The sequence below is a fragment of the Podarcis erhardii genome (genome assembly GCF_964252035.2).
Source record: "Podarcis erhardii genome assembly, chromosome: 13".
Lineage (NCBI taxonomy): Eukaryota > Metazoa > Chordata > Lepidosauria > Squamata > Lacertidae > Podarcis > Podarcis erhardii.
In genome coordinates, this window is record NC_138502.1 from 40,207,542 (window position 1) to 40,226,249 (window position 18,708).

The following is an 18,708-nucleotide window of genomic DNA, read 5'->3' on the forward strand; positions in this document are numbered from 1 at the left end:
CGCACCCTTGAATTCCACATTGCTGTTAAATTGTGATTCTACTCTCGCAATATTAATATATAGGAATTAAGATTTCGCGCTTCGAAACCCCACAAAATGGTGACTTCCCAGGATCCCTTGCAAAAAGCCTGTCTTTTGCTCCAATGAGTCAAGGTTTCCCTCAAAGTATCTGCCATCTCCACCTATTGACTCAAAAGAGGTTAGTTCGCCTCTCCCTTTATATTATTACTTGAGCGCATCTACATCAGATATGTGGGTGGATCTATATTTGCTTTGGGATCCTCTCAGATCAGAGCACAGACCGTTAAACATAGATGCTTGATGAAGAAAAGAAACATTCTAAGCCAGTCATCTTTATATACAGAGTTCTTAAAAGTTCTCATTTCCTGACCTCACATAACAATATCTTAAATGTCCCAATAGCTATCCTAACTTTCAAATATTAAGGTTTCCCTTGTCTCATTTCTCTTTGCCCCTCCCCCACCTCTCTCTCCCCCTCAGAATCGCAAACTCATTTCCCAACTGCCACACTCCTCCAGTCACTCAGTTCACTCCCCTGTTGTCAATCATTTTCCCACTAACATTTCTGTCACAAAACCATCTTGCGGCTCAAAACCGATCAACTGCCCAACCCCATGTAACACCTGGCAATTTTTGCGGCGGGCATATTGATACCTGAATGTCAAAAATGCTATAACACGGCCCAGCTTTTGTAGAGGTCTCCCTCAAATTGTGCTCGCCTCAGAATTGAACGCTCTGCTTTCCCCCCTCCATATCTTACCTCCTGTAATTAGAGATAGCTGTTATGCTATGTATGCAGGTTGAACAGAGTAAAAGCCTCATGGGTGGAAATTAATATTTCACTCTGCTCACAGATTTTGACCAAAAAAATACATGTTTAAATCATTACAGGAGAAATGTATCCTTTCAGCAGGAGTGTCACGGCAGAACGTACAACATGAGCATAAAGCTGAGGTAACATTTGACCCAAATGTGCTTAATGCAGTGGATCCACCAGAGATCCAGCGAACGCTTGTATTCTGTGATGCACAACAAGCTAATCCCTAATTTAGAAAGGAAATCAGATTTCGGGGGAATGCAGAGCTCAACAAGAAATTTCAGACGGTGTTTTGCAGGCCTGCTGTATGCAATATAAAGTTTTCCACACTGGCTCTTCCCTTAAAGTTAATCCACAGGGCTTATTGGACACCCACATGGTCTAAGCCTTGGGGATCCAAACCGATGATGAGAGCTGGTGATGTAAAATTGGAGTGAAGTCATTTACTTTGTTTTCACGGTGCCCTGTTGTTGCCTCTTTTTGGAAAGAACTTAAAACTAGAATGAATTTTAGTTTTGGATAGCACTTCAGAGATTACTGATAGTTGGCCTACTTATCAGATAAATGGGGACCATGTGAGGGGGTGGTTTAGCAAAGCCGTGCTGACAACCTAAAAGAATAATCTTGAGGCACTGGAAATCTAGGATGACACCAAAGATGGAAGGGTTGGATGTATGATCCGCTGCTGCTGGCTGCTCATGAAAAGATTCTCTGAGAGATGGGGGCTTCAAACAGATTTGGGATGGATTCATAGAAGTGTATGCAGATTAGCACTAAGGAGAGAGATGGCACACAAACCAGTATTTCTGAGATACAAATTGAGTTCACCACCAAAGCTGCACTCCTCTATTGTCTCCCGAGGCAGATGGTTGCCAACCAAAGATTAATAGGAATATTTTAAATTTTCCATTCTAATTTTTGTTTCTTTGGGGAAGTGGAGATGGGTTATGTTTGGGCCAGTGGGGAGACTTGGGTGGGTGTTGGGGGAGTAAGTTTGTAGGTACTGCATGCTATACGAAAAGTTATCAACAAGCTGTTAATAAACACACAGTCATGTTGTGGTTTCTCACATGTCATATTGCTGCACACTTGCAGCAAAAATGGAAGTCTTATAAAAGCCATTCTTAGACAGAACCTTTGCATTTTAAATGCCCTGCACTTTTTAGAAATGGGCCTGCCGCAACTTCTAATGTACTGAAACAAACCAGGCACATGTGGTGACTTGTAGAATAGTAGAGTTGGAAGGGACCCCAAGGATCATCTAGTCCAACCCCCTGCAATGCAGCTAATAGTCAGAGAGTAGTAAACTGGCAAAAGGTGACCGAGGAGTTCGCAGGTTTGGACTCTGGCTGGAAAGATATGATAAGCCATGAGTTTCACTGGGCCAGCCACTATCTGAGCCTAGACTACCTGATGGCGCACTATAAAGTGAGGTGCTTTGCACTCATGTTTACCACCCTGAGCTCAGGTGCTGTACCTGCTGACATTTATTCTTCTTTGGAAAAAGTTTCAGAGCTGCAGCCTGTGTTCCCACTCCATTACATCATTAAGAATGGACTATCCCTTAATGGACTATCCCTTTCCCCAGTAGTGATGTATGGAAGTGAGAGCTGGACCATAAAGAAGGCTGATCGCCGAAGAATTGATGCTTTTGAATTATGGTGTTGGAGGAGACTCTTGAGAGTCCCATGGACTGCAAGAAGATCAAACCTATCCATTCTGAAGGAAATCAGCCCTGAGTGCTCACTGGAAGGACAGATCCTGAAGCTGAGGCTCCAATACTTTGGCCACCTCATGAGAAGAGAAGACTCCCTGGAAAAGACCCTGATGTTGGGAAAGGGGGGCACAAGGAGAAGGGCACGACAGAGGACGAGATGGTTGGACAGTGTTCTCGAAGCTACCAGCATGAGTTTGACCAAACTGCGGGAGGCAGTGGAAGACAGGAATGCCTGGTGTGCTCTGGTCCATGGGGTCACAAAAGAGTCGGAAACGACTAAACAACAACATCCCTTAATTAATGGAACATGTTAGCCCCCATTGTGCCCAGAATACAGAATACACCAAATGTTCCATCCTACAGTTATACATTTGTGTCTCTGAGCACGTGCAAATTACCTTTCCCTCTTTACCACAGAGTACCAACAGACTGCCCCTACCCTGTTTGGATTGCACAGGAGAGGGTACGCCTAATAAACCGTAAATCTCACCACTTAAGAAATTTAAGCACTACCATAGGGTAGGTTGGATAAGGGACTTTGTATTGTGTATTCAATTCAGCAACATTTGATCTGTGCTATTAATCGAGAGACTGTCTTATCCCTTATACACTCAGTGGATTGCTATGGAAGAGTTTCTCCTGCAAGTTCCAAAGATCTCAGAAGCCTGCTCTGCAATAACTCAGAGCAGGGCTTTCAATGTGGCTGCCCCTGTTCTGTGAAACAGCATTCCCTGGGAGATACAACAGGCCCCCACTTTCTGCATTTTCTGGAACCACCTGAATACATTTTTGTTCCAACCGACGTTCCAAGCTGGATAAATGGGTCTTAACCACGAGTGTCTGATTTGCATCATTTTAATTTTAAATGTATTTGCTGTTTTTGTGTTGCTAACTGTTTTAAAATATTTTTTAGTGTACATAGCCTTGTGGTTGCTTAGAAGGCAATTAATAAATTGATGATGGTAATGATTTCAGTTCACTGCCGGACTTCCTGAACCTATTCAGGTGAATGTAGAATTCGATCAGAAGGTAGAACCTAAAGCCATTTAATTTGCCCCCTAATTCCATTCCCATGTTTCAAGACTGGATCTTCTGTCTGCCAACGCATATCTAATCAGCCCACACCACCCTAACCGTGGCATATGACAAAGAGGTGCTGTTGAAAAGCTACCTGGCAGGAGACTTAGCTCCTCAAGCAGGCGAAGAGAGGTATATGCTTCAGGAGAACATACGCACACTAGGCTTGCTCACCAATTTTGCTTGGCCCTGCAGTATATAAGTATATGAGGACTATTGCAAGACCACACCTGATTTGACTGACCTGGCATCAGCTACCAAACACTTCCCCATTTCTTTTAAATAGGTCATCCTTGCTCCTTAATCCCAAATACGTTGAACGAAGGGGATGAATTCTGGTGAAAACTACAGGTTACCCGGTAATGATGGTAGGCACTCTGCATATACTCAGAGGCATACTTCCTTTCTTCCATGTTCCAGTGCTGAATCTCTCAAATTCATCCTGAGACCTGAATCAACCTGAGCTCCTGGCCTAATCTTCCTGAAAGAAGAAATAATTCCAAGATTTTGGAGCACATTTATTCCGCCTTGATTTCCACCAGAGTAAACGGGTCTGATTTGCCTGTGTGCATGTGCAGAGAAGGTTAGCGTGTGCACACCCTGCTTCCCCCCCCCCCCCGCTTTTTGCTGGTTCCTGCTGCCTGTCCATACAGAAAGAGAGTGGTTGGGCGGGGGGGGGGGGAGTGACAAGAGACAGCTCTTCCATGCTAAAAAGGCAGGAGGGAGGGATCTTTGCAGCTCACGTGTCCTTTCTCTCCTTTGCCTCCCCCCTCCCCAACTCTCCCCATCTCTCTCCCTCACATCATGTTAGACTCTTGCATCCATCGCTGCAGAGCCAGGATGGAGAAATTTCCGTATCCTTCCTGCCCGTTCCTGGCTCTTCACTGGTTTTGATTTTGCCTCTGCAAAACATTCTCGTCTCTCTTTCCTCTCCGCTCCTCTTCTGACCACCTTCCTCCCCTCAGCAACAATTCCGAGGAGAAAAAGAAGAAAAAGAAGGAAGGACCAGGGAGGCAAGGACCAGGGAGCATCCCAGACTTTCAATGCAAAGCAAAAGAAAAAGAAGAAAGGGCACTGAGACCTGTCTTCCTCGCATGCTGTACCAATTGGTGCCAGCCCTGATTCCGATTATGAAGGCATTATGAGCTGCCCGCTACAGAACTGGGTGTTGTTGACAGCCTTCCTCTCTCTGCTATTTTGTCATTCAGGTGAGGGGAGCCTCTCTTAGCTTTGCCCCCCCCCCGAACTTTCCCCAGTCCCTTCCTGAATTGCATTGGGGCAGAGGGCATCATATGGGGCGGGGAACCCGGGTACCAGCTAACAAAGGAGTGGGAGTTACAATGCATGCATCTCTCTGAGCTAACTGGGAGCAGCACCATGTTGCACCACCGCTGCTCCCCTCTCCCAAATAATACAGGGTTGCTCCGCACCGCCTTTTTGAATGGAGCACTTGGAGGGTGGGGGGCAGGTGGGTTGCAATTTGTTGCTTGTAAACATTCCCCGAGTTTGCTGGGCACCCCTTCCCCACAGTCCCATTTCTACACCCACCTTGCCGGTGCTGTGACTGCAGTCTTTTCTGCTGCATAGACACATTTTTCTGCAGTTCCTTCCAGCCCTAAGGTGGAGATGGTTGAGCAACAGCTGGGGTGGACGGCGAAAATATCTTGTCGGTTCTGCCTGGGAATTGCAGGGATGGAAGAGAGAGTTGAGGGAAAGGGGGGGGGGGCTGATATACACAGCTTGGGCTCACATTTTAGAGGGGGTGTGTGGGTTTGGATCAGACTCTGATCACGAATGTATTGCCAAGTGTTGTTGGCCAAAAAGGGTGGGACTCTGACCCCCAAACTGCTTGGGAACAAGCCCAGGCTCAGCCCTAGGTGTCTATTTATGCCAGGGCTCCCTAAGCATGTGAAGAGTACATTTCCATCAGCACTGAACAACCTGAGCAGATCCAGGATTTGGGGACAGGGCATGCCATTCAAGGCATCCGGATTCAAAAAATGCTTGAGCCCCAGCACCCTTTTATTTTAAGAAACTAATAAAATCACTGATCCAGGGATGCCCTTACAGGGAGTATACCCAGAACAATACTATGCCAGCCTATCCAAGGGCCTGGCAATGTAGATGAATTAAATGCTGAGATGGTTGGAGGAGCTCCATCTAAGCCCTTGTTCCTTGGGTATGTAGGCCTCTCTGCAACATGTTGAATTCATTTTGTATCCTCCATGGCTTGATCTGATGAGAATTTAGCCCCCCAACCTGTCCCGGGACAAACCCGAAGTCTGGAAAAGAATGCATCTCCACATGATTTAGAATAGCTTTCCTTCCCCACCAAGTGACCTCAACCAACCACCATTCCCCTCTGCATCTCTGAGTTTATAAGTAAATGCTTTCAGATCAGAAAGGGTGACCTGCAGGCTGGCTGCAGTCCCTCTGCATGCTTTAGCTGTCCCTCTCAGAAATGAAGCCCCAGCTCATCAAGTCTTCCCTCCTGTCCTTGATCGCACCATGATAACTGGTTTGCGTTTCTTTCTTTTCCTTTCCTTGGAGTAGGTTTTGTAAAAGCGGATACGCAACCTGGCGATTTGCGGAGGCGGGTCCCGAATGCCGGCTGGCGCAAAAGATGGGGTGTTTCGGAAATCACCCACCCCTCCAGGCTAGTGGGACAGAGTTCTGGGGGAGAGGTCCAAAACCATCAGCTGGACACCAGGGTAAGAAAAGAGCCTGGCAGCAGCGGAGGAGCCGGAGGTGGCGGAAAAGGAGAAAGCCCTGTAAGTGAACCCTCTCTCCCCATTTCTCTTTCTCTCTCTTTTTTTAAAGGAAGACATTGTCCTAAGGCTCTTCTTAACATTATAGCAGGTGTGGGTGTGGGTGGGGAGAGCAGGCTCCAAGCTGTTCTGTGAAGCCAGATGGTATGCATACACAATGGCTGGGTGGCAAGGGCTGCTTCCAAATTTTTAATAAGATACGGTTATGCAGTGTCGGTGACAGAGCAGAGCCGCCTGGCCTCTTGGGCAGTTGGAGCATTTGTCCAGGAAGTTTGCGAGTAGCCACATGTGCTGTCTCGGTTGCAGTGGCGTAGCGTGGGTTGTCAATACCCGGGGCAAGGCAAGTAATTTGCGCCCCCTAACCCGTGGATTTGCACACCCTAACCCTAACCCCCAGATGTTGCGCCCGGTGCGGCCGGGCCCCCCTGCACCCCCCACGCTACGCCACTGCTCGGTTGGCATTCCCCATTGCCCTGAGAAGCACTTGCCCCCCTGGCTGTAAGGAAGGTGAGAATGGAGTGTGCTGCTCCTTTCCTAGAAACCAGAACATGCACCCAGGCAAACAACTGTGACATCCTTTCTGCCCTTGCCCCCACCTGCATAGAATGGCATACATATCTAATTCTTCTCAGCTGGCAGCAGCTCTCCAGGATTTCCAACTCTATGGTGTGATGTAGAGGGAGGTCAGGCTGCCCACCTGGTCTAGATGGAGGGGCAAAATTGGGGCAGATGGTTAGCAGCGCATTAGCTACTGAGGGTCCCAAGGAAATGAGGGTTCACATATGTGGTGATCACATGGAAATGACAGAAGGGGTATTCAAGGAAGGCAATAAATATTGCAGCCCCAGCAGCCTCCCTCCTTTGAACAGGAAATACTAGCATTTATGGCTGATCTTGATCTTTCCATCTGGTCCCTTGAATTTTGTTTTGGCTAGTTTTACTGTTGCCAAGGATTCCTAAAACAATATTTTTTGGCAATTGTAGGTAAGCTTTGGAAACCGAGTGCTACATCAAAGCAGAATGCTTCACAAGTTCTCAACTGCTCTACACAGGATAAATAGGAAAAAGCTGTGAAAGACTTAAATTGTTAGATAAAAGCAGAGCTTTGTGCTCTTTTTTGAACTATTGACTAATATTACATTGGCTAAATCTGACTTGCCAGATAGCTTGGTTCTAAGGTTGTGTGATAGCTGGGTTCCGAGGTTGTGCAAGTTCATTTTAAGAGCATAATCAAATAAAACTGCGATCAGAAATTGTAAACAGAGTAGAACAATATTCGGATATACCATTCAAGCCTTAAAACATGGCAACATGAAATGCTGCAACTGTAAATGTCCTGACTTAGAGCAGAATTAGAAATCTCTGCCCTGGTTTCTATGTCACAGAAAAAAGGGAAGGATGAGGAGTCAGAGAAAATTGATGGGGCTGGGGGAACAAGCATGCAGTAGCCTTCAGGTCCCCCAAGCTCACATATCACTTTTAACTCTAACCTCCCAAATGGGGCCATGTTAGATTTTTCATGTCTTGTGTGTTACTTATTCCACTGTCTCACTGTCTAGATCTGCCTCTTCACACACATCAAAGGCAGATCTAGGGGAGCACCATCGGTTTGGTTCCACCAGCAACGACTTCCAAAGGAAGATCTTGGCATCGCACAGGGCGCCACTGAAATTTGAGATGCCAAGGTCTGCCACTGTGCCCGCACAAATACACACACCTTCCCTGTTGGCCTTATAACTTTCTGTGCACATCTTTTCTTTTTCCTCTCTTGTTGGAAGATGCTTGTGGCCCTGCTGGTTTTGGATTTTGGATGTGTGTGGAGTTTAGGCAAAATCGTGACCTGTGTGTTGGTTGCAGTCCCCCAGTTGAAGATCAAAGATGCAGAGGGGTTGGGGTTGAGGAGGCCCAAGGAAAGGCCAGAGTCAATTCTCAGTGTAGCACTGCTGCTCCTCAATAACAGGAAACCTGATTTGGTATGGATCCCATTGTAAGCCATTGGAAAGTTTAAATGTATTAGATATGGTGTGGTGAACCCGTGGCTCTCCAGATAGGACCACAACTCCTATTGTTCCTTCCTACTGGCGTTGCTAGCTGAGGCTGATGGGAGTTGAAGTCCAACAACATCTGGAGTGCCAGAGGTTCCCTGCCCTTCGCCTAGATAACCTTCCCATGTACTCTAGCCTAACAACTCCATATTTCAGTGCTAATTTCATTGTCCCCTGGATATGAAGCTCTTCGCTGTTTGCTTTCCTTCTAGCACTCATGATCTTTTTTGTGTGTCTGCTGCTCTTTCTTTCTTTCCTAACTTTTGCATGGAGGACTGGGTAGCAGCTGCGACAGCAAATATAACCTTGCAAACCTTCTTGCAAATCACTTTGAAATTACTGGTGGAAGGTGATGGAAGAAGTTTGCAAATAAATAAAGCTGTAATCTTAACCCCTCTTACCTGGAAGGAAGCCCGATTGAATTCAGCAGGAGTTTACAGAGTAGACATGGTTAGGATTGCAATGTACGTCTCCAAGTTCAGGAGTTCCAAGTTCTTAATGCTGTTTGCAGGCAGGCAAAGAGCAGAGGAAAGTTGCTGCCTCCATGCCCTGCTTATGAAGTTTCCTTGTTGCATCTAGTTGTCCACCACTGGAAAATGATGGCTGGATCTGATCTAACATATTGCTATAATCCTGAACTACACACAATACAGAATTCACTGCCACAAGACCTATTGATGACAACTAATTTAGGCTGCTTCCAGATGACCTATTTATTGAACATTCATCCTGATTTGTTTGCAGGGAGATTAGGTGATGTTGGCCATTTAATGAGCATTCTTTCTTGTTTTCTTTGCGGGGAGGTTAGAAGACATTGTGCCAAAGCAAAGCAAAAACTTCTACGTTCAGAAGCTAGCTAGTTAGCTAGCTGGGGGGGGGGGCAGCATGATGGGGACTGGCATCATTCCCTACTGAGAGCTTCATCACTGAAATCTTACTGACACCACTTGATTTATCAAAGCAATTCTTGCAGTCTTAAGGAAGGAAGAAACTGTTGGTTTGAAACCACAGGACTTGGCGCACGCACACCCCACCATGGTTTTTAGGGGAGCTGTTATGCAAGCAGTACTTTGCTTTGCACCAAATCCTCCCACGAAACACACTTGAGAAATACAAGCTTGTCTTTCTTGCAAAGAATAGAGACATGTTAATGGGTTTATTTTTAGTATAGGTTGTTAGATACATCAATATTCCAACTAGAACCTAAAGGGGGGGGGAATAGTACATGTAGCTGTTCTGTGTCTCAAAAACCACATTTCTCATACTGGTTATCCTCCTGCGCTGCCCCATTTAAAAACATTTGCAAACCATTCTTTCCCTTCTACATTTGGGTCTCCTGATCTTTTTTTCACATCTCTTTCACTGGAAACAGTTTAAAAAAAATATCTTTTTCTCTCAACATATGCAGTTGCCAAGCCACTCGACTACAGAATGAATCCTGGAGTTTGTTTGGGTTTCTCTCTTTTTGAAATGTGTTTGGCTCAGCCTTCCGCGAACAGTGCAAAGATGCAAGGGAATTAAGAGGCGAGAGCAGTGGAGACTTAGAGACAGCCAAACAGAACTGAACGGCTCCTGGCTCCTTTTAACAAGAGGGATTCCCCCCGCCCCACCAGTAGCTCTGCTAGGAAATGACAGCTGGCAGCCTTGGATCTCAACAACCCCCTCCCCCAATGGGGCAGAGGCTGGAGATTCAGAGGGCAGAACATCTGTGGAACTTTCTGGCAGGATTCGGAGCCTTGGCTCCCTTCCCTGTGCAAAGTGGCCTTTTTGCAAAATCTAGCTGTTGTCCAGAGATCTAGGCTTTTGGTAGGAGAGCCATTTCCTCCTACGCCAACAAATGCAAGTTAGCCCCTTGATTTCCATGCCTCTGATAGCTGAGGTCCATTTTTGGAAATTAAAATTGGAATTATCCTTTACTCTTTCAATCCGAAAGGTCAAGCACTATGCAAAAGGCATATGCAAATCCCCTTAGAGGATTCCCAACTTCTTTGTTACTTTGTGCGTCACTGTTCTGGGGATGCTACCTGATTGAAAGGAGGCAAACTCAGATCAGTGACCCATACAGAGACCCAACAGGCAGCATCCTTCAAAGGCAGGTGATTTTTCCATATCTCTGCATCAGATCAAAATTATCAGGTCGTTCAATTCCTCTGGATCCTGAAGAGCTCAACCCAAAGCAGGCTAATTGAAGAAGGCTAGGCCTGGTCAAGGGACACGGGTGGCACTGTGGGTTAAACCACAGAGCCTAGGACTTGCCGATCAGAAGGTCAGCGGTTCGAATCCCCGCTGACGGGGTGAGCTCCCGTTGCTTGGTCCCAGCTCCTGTCAACCTAGCAGTTCGAAAGCACGTCCAAGTGCAAGTAGATAAATAGGTACCGCTCCGGCGGGAAGGTAAACGACGTTTCTGTGCGCTGCTCTGGTTCGCCAGAAGCGGCTTAGTCCTGCTGGCCACATGACCAGGAAGCTGTACGCCGGCTCCCTTGGCCAATAAAGCGAGATGAGCGCCGCAACCCCAGAGTCGGTCACGACTGGACCTAATGGTCAGGGCTCCCTTTACCTTTTTAGGCCTGGTCAATAAATGAGACAGAAATGCAGAACTATGTAAGTAGGTGTTTGGGAGTCACACAGACATTTTGTTAATATCTCATTGGGAGTTACATTTCTTCATGGCACACAGTTTATGGCTTAAAGCCAAACTAGATCGAGATGTGAAAGATCCAGGATTAGATCTCCCAACATCTCTACCTCCGTTTTTTCCTGAAAAGAAGTTTAAACTTCAGGGGCCCTGAAGCAGAGTATGGGGATCTTCCTGAAGCAGGGGCAATTTCTGTCCCAGCCTGGGCATTGTTCAAAAAGAGTGATATTAATGGAAAGGATTTGCTGAAACAACCAATTAAACTAGTATGCAAAAAAGGGAGGCGCGAGGAGGTCAAGGAAACAAGTAAATGAAAGACAAGACATGGAAAGATGGATTTCTTTTTAATTGTTTTTACTTTTTCTGTATTTTGTATTCTCTGTTTTTCTTTTTCTTTATTTTTGTATGTTTTTGAAACTTTAATAAATATTATTTATAAAAACAAAAACAAAAAGAGTGATATTAATACAGAAATTTAAAAAATGGCATCTAATGTCATCTAGCTGGTATCTTTGGGTACAAAACTTGATGGTCCACATCCCTGCCATATATTTAAAGCATGCGGCTTTACTCAAAGAATCCTGGGAACTGCAGTTTGTTAAGAGTGCTGGGAAGTGAAATGTGTGTTAAACTACAATTCCCAGGGTTCTGTGGGGAAATCCACGTGCCTTAAATGTGCTTTATATGTATGGTGTGAATGTGATCTTGGGAATCCAGGTGCAAGAGACTGCCTCTGCCTATGAGGAAACATTAGCAAGGCACTATTGAGAATGGGGGTATTGTTAGTATAGGCACTGTAAAAGACTTGAGTGAGGCACAGGCTCGTGGTACAGATGTGGATGAAATTTGCATATATGTCTCCTTCCCTGCTCCATCCAATTACAGAGTGTGCCTCTGGGCAAATTAAGATGGTGGATAAGTCTTATGTTAAAACAACGGCTTCTTAAAAAGATCAAGTTTAAAGAAAGGGGAAGATGCAAGAAATCTGGGGTCTGCCGCAAAAGATTTAGGGTTCTACCCTCCTCTCCTGCCCAACAACGCCTTTGATTGTGAAGATTCTCACCCTAAAACAGACCCTCCAAGTGTCTCTCTTTTCCAGGGACAGCCCTGGATTTACAAAAGCCATCCTGGTTTCTGATTTGATCCCGGAATGTGCCACTTTTCCTTAGGACATCCTTAATTTCATTGGAGAAATGTTGGAGGGTATGGCGTTATGAGCCAAGGAGATAAGTAACTATGCAGTAACTATACAACCCTTAGAAGACATCTGAAGGCAGCCCTGAATTGGGAAGTTTCTTAATGTTGAATGTTTCATTATGTCTTTATATATGTTGGAAGCTGCCAAGAGTGGCTGGGGCAACCCATTCAGATGGACGGAGAATAATAATAAGAATAAGAATAAGAATAAGAATAATAGGACATCCCTGTTTTCATTGGAGTAATGTTGGGAGGTATGCTAATGTCTCCCACACGCTTTCCACTCAGAAAGTTTCACCTGTAAATGTTTCCAATCTACTCTTCTCCCACCCCCACCTTCAACCCCCTTTAACAGATTCCATTAAACTCTCTGCTGTAGGTGTATGCAAGTGTTAAACTAGATTAAATGGGAGGCATGTAGAAGATCTCATCCATAATGAATAAGATAATCACTCAGCCACGATGGAAGCAAAGGTAGAATTGCTTCTGGTGGTGGATTGCTGGCTGGGGCCGGGTGGGTGGGGGCATCCCAAGGTGCTGAGCAAGTGTGATGCACAGCTGACTGCAGCGGGTGGGCGGTTAAAACCGCAGGTTGTCCTTTGTGATTTTCAGTCCCTCCCCACCCGCCTCCAGGTGGTAGCTAACTCCCAAACAAAATCTTTTTTGCATTGCCTAGATAAGCGAGTGGGAAGATTGATCAGGCTGGGCATGGCAGGATTCTGTTAAGATTCCTCTCTGTGCATGGTACCATTTTTGTGTCCCAAACACTTTGACAACCCTTTTCCTTGTGACAGCTGCCCTATGGAGATTTTTTTTGGAGGGGTGTGGGGGCTGCACAGGCCTCCATCCCACAGAATGTGAAATTGTTAAGTTGTGGGTGAACATATCAGACGACACAGCGATTCGTCAAACAGCTCTTGTTTATTCACAGGCCAGAACAGAACTGAACCGAAGGGTTCAGCCAGCCTGCTTATATAGAGCTCCACTAGAACGCAACAGTAACCACTTTCTGTAACTATCCAATCACTGAATGTCACTTTCAATCCCTTATTTGCATATGTGGACCTGAGTGAAAACTATCTACAGTATTCCCCCTGCTGGCCCAGGGTGAGAATTTCAGTACATAACAGAAATGATAATGAAGTGGAAATGCTTCTGGGCATGTACTGAGATTGCTTCCATACTAGCTAATTAGTTTGGAATTGCCATGCTTCATTCACTCACTGTTTACAAAGAATGCATTTGACGTTGTTGCAAAACAACTGCATCCCAATGTTCATAGGAGCCAACTCCTAGGGGCTGAGGTCCTTTCCCCCCCAATAAAATATTTGAGGTGGCCGAGCTGCCCAAAAGTTGATGGGCATTGTCATTCAAATGGTGTGCATGTGCTACATCTTGTGATTGGTTGTGCGAGGCAAGGGTTACCTGCCCCCAACATACCGTATTTTATTCAAGTTGGCACCCCTGCTAATGTTGCTTCTCATCTTTTTCATATCTGATTTTTGTTGAAGTTGCTTGCAGTGAACCAGCAGCCTGTTCAGGAGTAAGAAAGCACTACTGAGGTTGTGTCTTTAATTAAAAGCTTCTGCCTCATATATTCCTGTTCAGCATGGCCGGGGAAGTTAGTGATGAACTGTGACTTCATTCATCAGCTTCTGTTCCCTGTTTTGTGGGGAGGGATAATTACTGGTTTCTTTTCATTTTTGCTATGAGAGAAATGAACAGGAGACCAGTAATTAAAGACCCTCTCCTGTGAAAACAGAAGCGGTAATTAATTGAACAGGAAGGTAGAAAACAGACTGAATTTGCAAAAAGGAAACCACTAATTAATGTTGCAGGGGACCTTTGCTGAGCAGGAAAGGGATTCTGGCTGTGGGGAAAATACATTGCTGGGCAATATAGTGCTATATCAGGCGCTTTGTGGAATCCACATTTTAATTATGTTCTGTTGATTCTTTCTGTTGATTGAGGAAAAGCCTCAGCTTTGCTAAAGGGCTGTAATGTGGAAGAACTTAAGTGTCTAGAAACCAGCAGCTATGCAACTGAAATTATTGAGCAAGGCTTCTAAATCAATTTAAGTCTGCAATGTCCATCTGAATTCTGATCAGGCAGTATTTTTAATTCCCATCATGTACAATTACTTTTCACGATTTACTTGGTAGTCAAATGCTTTTTTTAAAAAAGTCAGTTTACCAATTAATTGCATTTAATTAATTTGTTATAGTTTATTGTTTTGTGCAGGCTTTTTAACGTTGTTGGTGATGCTTTCGCTTTGTGAGCTACCCAGCAAACTCTTGTTATAGGGTGGCTATATAAATGTAATAAATAAATATCCCCTAGCTTCAAATCTGCAGCTCCCAAGGGCCAAACTAACAGTTAACAGGGCAGCCAGTTTTTTATTTGGGGAAGAGAGCTTTATAAGAGGTGTACACAATAAAAGTATTGATTGATAGAACATAAAATCCAGCAAACTATTAAAAATGAATAAAACACAGATGGAATCTGTAAAACAGAAAGCAGAATAATGAATGTCTAATTGCATGTGGTATTTACGTGTCTGCCATATACATGTAGAAAATGTATGCGGGGAAACTAATGTTTTACCCCAAAAGAGACTCACGGGTCAAGGGAGCTCTGCTCTCTCCCTTCTCTTCCCTGCCTGCTTTTGCTGCTCTCTGTCAATTTGGGCACCTTTTGCTCGGCGAAGTGCCAAAACTGGATTTGGCCGAGGATAATACTTCCTGAACTGACAGCAGGCAGCAAGGTCAGGTCAGGAAGCGTTCAGCTCATGGCTCATTTGAAGCAATAGTTAGACCCCACTTTTTTTTTTTTTTTAAGTGAATATAGTAGACATGGAACACTTCCAGACTGTCACTATTTTCAGGTGGGATTTGATCACATACTGTGATCCATGTGATATGACAGACACATATCAGTGTCTGTCTGATATGTAACTGGAGGAAGTTACAAAAAGTCAGTGGCGCCATACTGAGGACTCATTTCTGCCATTGTGTAGAATGGACCTCCGGATCCCTTCTGTGCATTGAAAGTATACATGACTAAAGTCTCCAGGCTGGTGTATATACTTTGAATGCATATAGGGACTGTGCAGTCTAGTGAAAATACCTGTCACAGGTGGACCTGCCATAACAATCTTGCTTCCGTTTCTTTCTTTCTTTATTTCACAACACTTATATGCTGCTTGATTGTAATAATAAAAAAAACCCTAGGCAGTTTCCTTTATGAACAAAGTCCTGGCACAAGTGATCCCCAATCGCTTACGTCTGTCCCATTGTCTATTTATTCTTACTCACTGCTTGCTTGCTTTTTTCTAACCAGTTTGCCATTCCATATGCAGAGTTGCCCTCTTATTCCATGTCTGCTTAATTTACGCAGGGAAAGCATTGCACTTGGGGAAAAGCCTTTTGAAAGCCCAAGTATGCGAGAGGATACCTGCTTAAAGATAGTTGCATTCAGGGTTGTTATCCTAAATGACAACAGCTGCTGGCTGGCAAGGGATTCCATGGCATTTCAATCAGATAGCCCAATTCTTACTGCTTTTTCTTGGCCGGTCCACTAGCCACTGCTTGCTTGTAGGGAACTCCGTATGCTGCCTTACTCAGCACACCAGATATACAAGTCCTTCTGGGTTGCCACGTGTCGTCTTTCCCCAGGACATGTCCTCTTCATGGGTATGTAAAATGAGTGTCGTAGCAATCCATAGTTAGACGCAGAAGTCGGCAAATGTGTCCTCTTTTTTTGCTCTTCAAAATATGCAATCCTGTTTGCTTGCACACAGCTGATTATCCTGGCATGGGGTAAAGATGAGTCGAAACTATTTGGCCCTGCTAGGATTCCTTCACCTCACCTCTCTTCTACCCCATTTTAGCCCCCCCCCCCCGAATTTATATAGAAATAAGGTTTGAGGTTTGATGCACATTTATTACAAGATGCTAAACTGGATGCACAAGTCAGTCCACAGCAAGAGTTAAAACACATTCCTTCTATTGGAGTGTTCAGTGAAAATGTCATACCCTTCAGTCATCTTTTTGATTGCAGCTAAATATGTTGATCCCTTGATGTCTCTCCCTGGAAATCTTATTTTTCAGTCCTTGAAATGCTCTTGTAATTTCACCCTGCGTTTTCCTTCCTTTTCTCTCCCCCCCTCCTCCCACCTTAAAGAAAGGAGAGAGCGCACAACAGAGAAACCAGAACTGGCCCTAATGTTTGAGTCACCTTCACATCCAACCTTAGTCACTCCCTCCTCCTCCTCCCTCTCCCTTCCTTTCCTCCATCGCACAGCCAAAAATTGCATTATCCCAATTTGCTGCAGCAGCATTTGAGCAGGGGTTCCTTTGAGCCAGGGCTCAACCCCAGAAGCTTTTAACCTGCTACATCCAGTCCTTCTGAGAACTTTTTTTTGACTCAACTGTTCAGTACTCACCCTTCCTCCCAACAGCACATAGCTCTGCCCTGTATATGAAGTTATTTTCCCATCTCAATGGATCTTACAAGTCCATCACTTTTTTCACTTGATGCGATTTGGTCCAGGAAAACATGCAGTAAATTCTGTTGGCAGTACATTCTGGACTGAGGGAAAGGAGGACTTTGCAAAATACAGCATTGACTGACGGAATTCAGTGCCACAAGATGTGATGAGAACTACCCACTTAGAAAGCTTTAAGAGAGATCAGACAAATTTATAGAGGACAGGTCTGCCAGCAGTTTATTATCCGTAATAGACAAATAGAACCTGCATGTTCAAAGGTGATATATTTCTGAATACCAGATACTTGGGCAGATGGACTTTTGGTTTGATAAGTGGGAGTTTTTCCAGATAGCCATCTAGAATAGGAAAACCGCTATGTGCATAGTTAATTTCCTTTGAGAGAGAGAGAGAGAGAGAGAACATTGCAGCAGCTTAAGCCAAGCCAATATAGAAATCCATTATCAGAGATGTATGAAGGGAGTATGCTTAATCAAAAGATGAGGGAATTGCACTTTGCACATGCCTAGGGGTGTGCATTCATAGAATCATGAAGTTGAAAGGGACCATAAGGATCATCTGGTCCAGTGTTTCCTAAACTTTGATCTCCAGCTGTTTATGGAGTACAGTTCCCATCATCCCTGACCACTGGTCTTGCTAGCTAGGGGTGGTGGGAATTATATTCCAAAAATATCTGAAAACCCAAGTTTGGGAAACGCCGATCTAGTCCAATCCCCTGCAATGCAGGAATATGCACCTGTCCCATATGGGGATCAAACCTGCAACCTGGTGTTATCAATACGACATTCCAACCAATTGAGCTATCCAGGCCATTGTATTACAGTGGTGCCCCGCAAGACGAATGCCTTGCTAAACGAAAAACCCGCAAGACGAAAGGGTTTTCCGATTTTTAGCGGCTTCGCAAGACGAATTTCCCTATGGGCTTGCTTCGCAAGACGAAAGCCCATAGGGAAATCTCCGGGGACAGCGGGGAAGCGCAGCGCGCCTTCTCCTCTGTTCCCGGACCTGTCCTGAAGGCTTGCGGTGGGAGGAAGGTTTTCCTCCCCACCGCCAACATTCAGAACAGCATTCTGAATGTTGGCGGTGGGGAGGAAAGCCCTCCTCCCACTGCAAGCCTTCAGGACAGGTCCGGGAACAGAGGGGAAGGCGCGCAGCGCTTCTCCTCTGTTCCCGGACCTGTCTTGAAGACTTGCGGTGGGAGGAAGGTTTTCCTCCCCACCGCCAGCCTTCAGAAGGCTGTTCTGAAGGCTGGCGGTGGGGAGAAAAGTCCTCCCCCCGCCAGCCTTCAGAAGAGGTCCGGGGTCAGACTGTCCCCGGACCTGGTCTGAAGGCGGTCTCCCTAGGAACGCATTAATTGATTTTCAATGCATTCCTATGGGAAACCGTGCTTCGCAAGACGAAAAACTCGCAAGAAGAAAAAACTTGCGGAACGAATTAATTTCGTCTTGCGAGGCACCACTGTATTATTATTTCATTGGAGCATAAGAAACTGCCTTCTACTGAGTCAGCCCACTGGTCCATCTAGCTCAGCATCACCATCGTTAACTGGCAGTAGGTTTTAGGCAGGAGTCTTAGCCCTATCTGGGACGCGGGTGGCGCTGTGGGTAAAACCTCAGTGCCTAGGACTTGCCGATCGCATGGTTGGTGGTTCGAATCCCCGCAGCGGGGTGAGCTCCCGTCTTTCGGTCCCAGCTCCTGCCCACCTAGCAGTTTGAAAGCACCCCTAAGTGCAAGTAGATAAATAGGGACCGCTTTATAGCGGGAAGGTAAACGGCGTTTCCGTGTGCTGCGCTGGTCTGGCTCGCCAGAGCAGCTTCGTCACGCTGGCCACATGACCCGGACGTGTCTCCGGACAGCGCTGGCCCCCGGCCTCTTAAGTGAGATGGGCGCACAACCCTAGAGTCGGACACGACTGGCCTGTACG

At 45.5% G+C, this 18,708-nt stretch overlaps 1 protein-coding gene across 6 annotated transcripts in view; it reads left to right on the forward strand.

Annotated features, from left to right (window-relative positions):
• Positions 1–516: 516 nt before the first annotated feature.
• Positions 517–18,708, forward strand: part of ADAM11 (ADAM metallopeptidase domain 11) — a gene marked incomplete at its 3' end in the record, with an annotated part of 76,280 nt that continues 58,088 nt past the window's right edge. For 3 of the 6 annotated variants that reach the window (XM_081837790.1, XM_081837791.1, XM_081837792.1), the window contains exons 1-2: positions 4,380–4,840; positions 6,186–6,403. In XM_081837790.1, coding sequence (XP_081693916.1) covers positions 4,774–4,840; positions 6,186–6,403 — 285 coding nt within the window. In that variant the 5' untranslated portion in view covers positions 4,380–4,773. Of the gene's footprint in view, positions 976–4,052; positions 4,216–4,378; positions 4,841–6,185; positions 6,404–18,708 lie in introns of those variants that run through there. The other 3 variants (XR_014150689.1, XM_081837788.1, XM_081837789.1) reach the window with 2 other exon arrangements.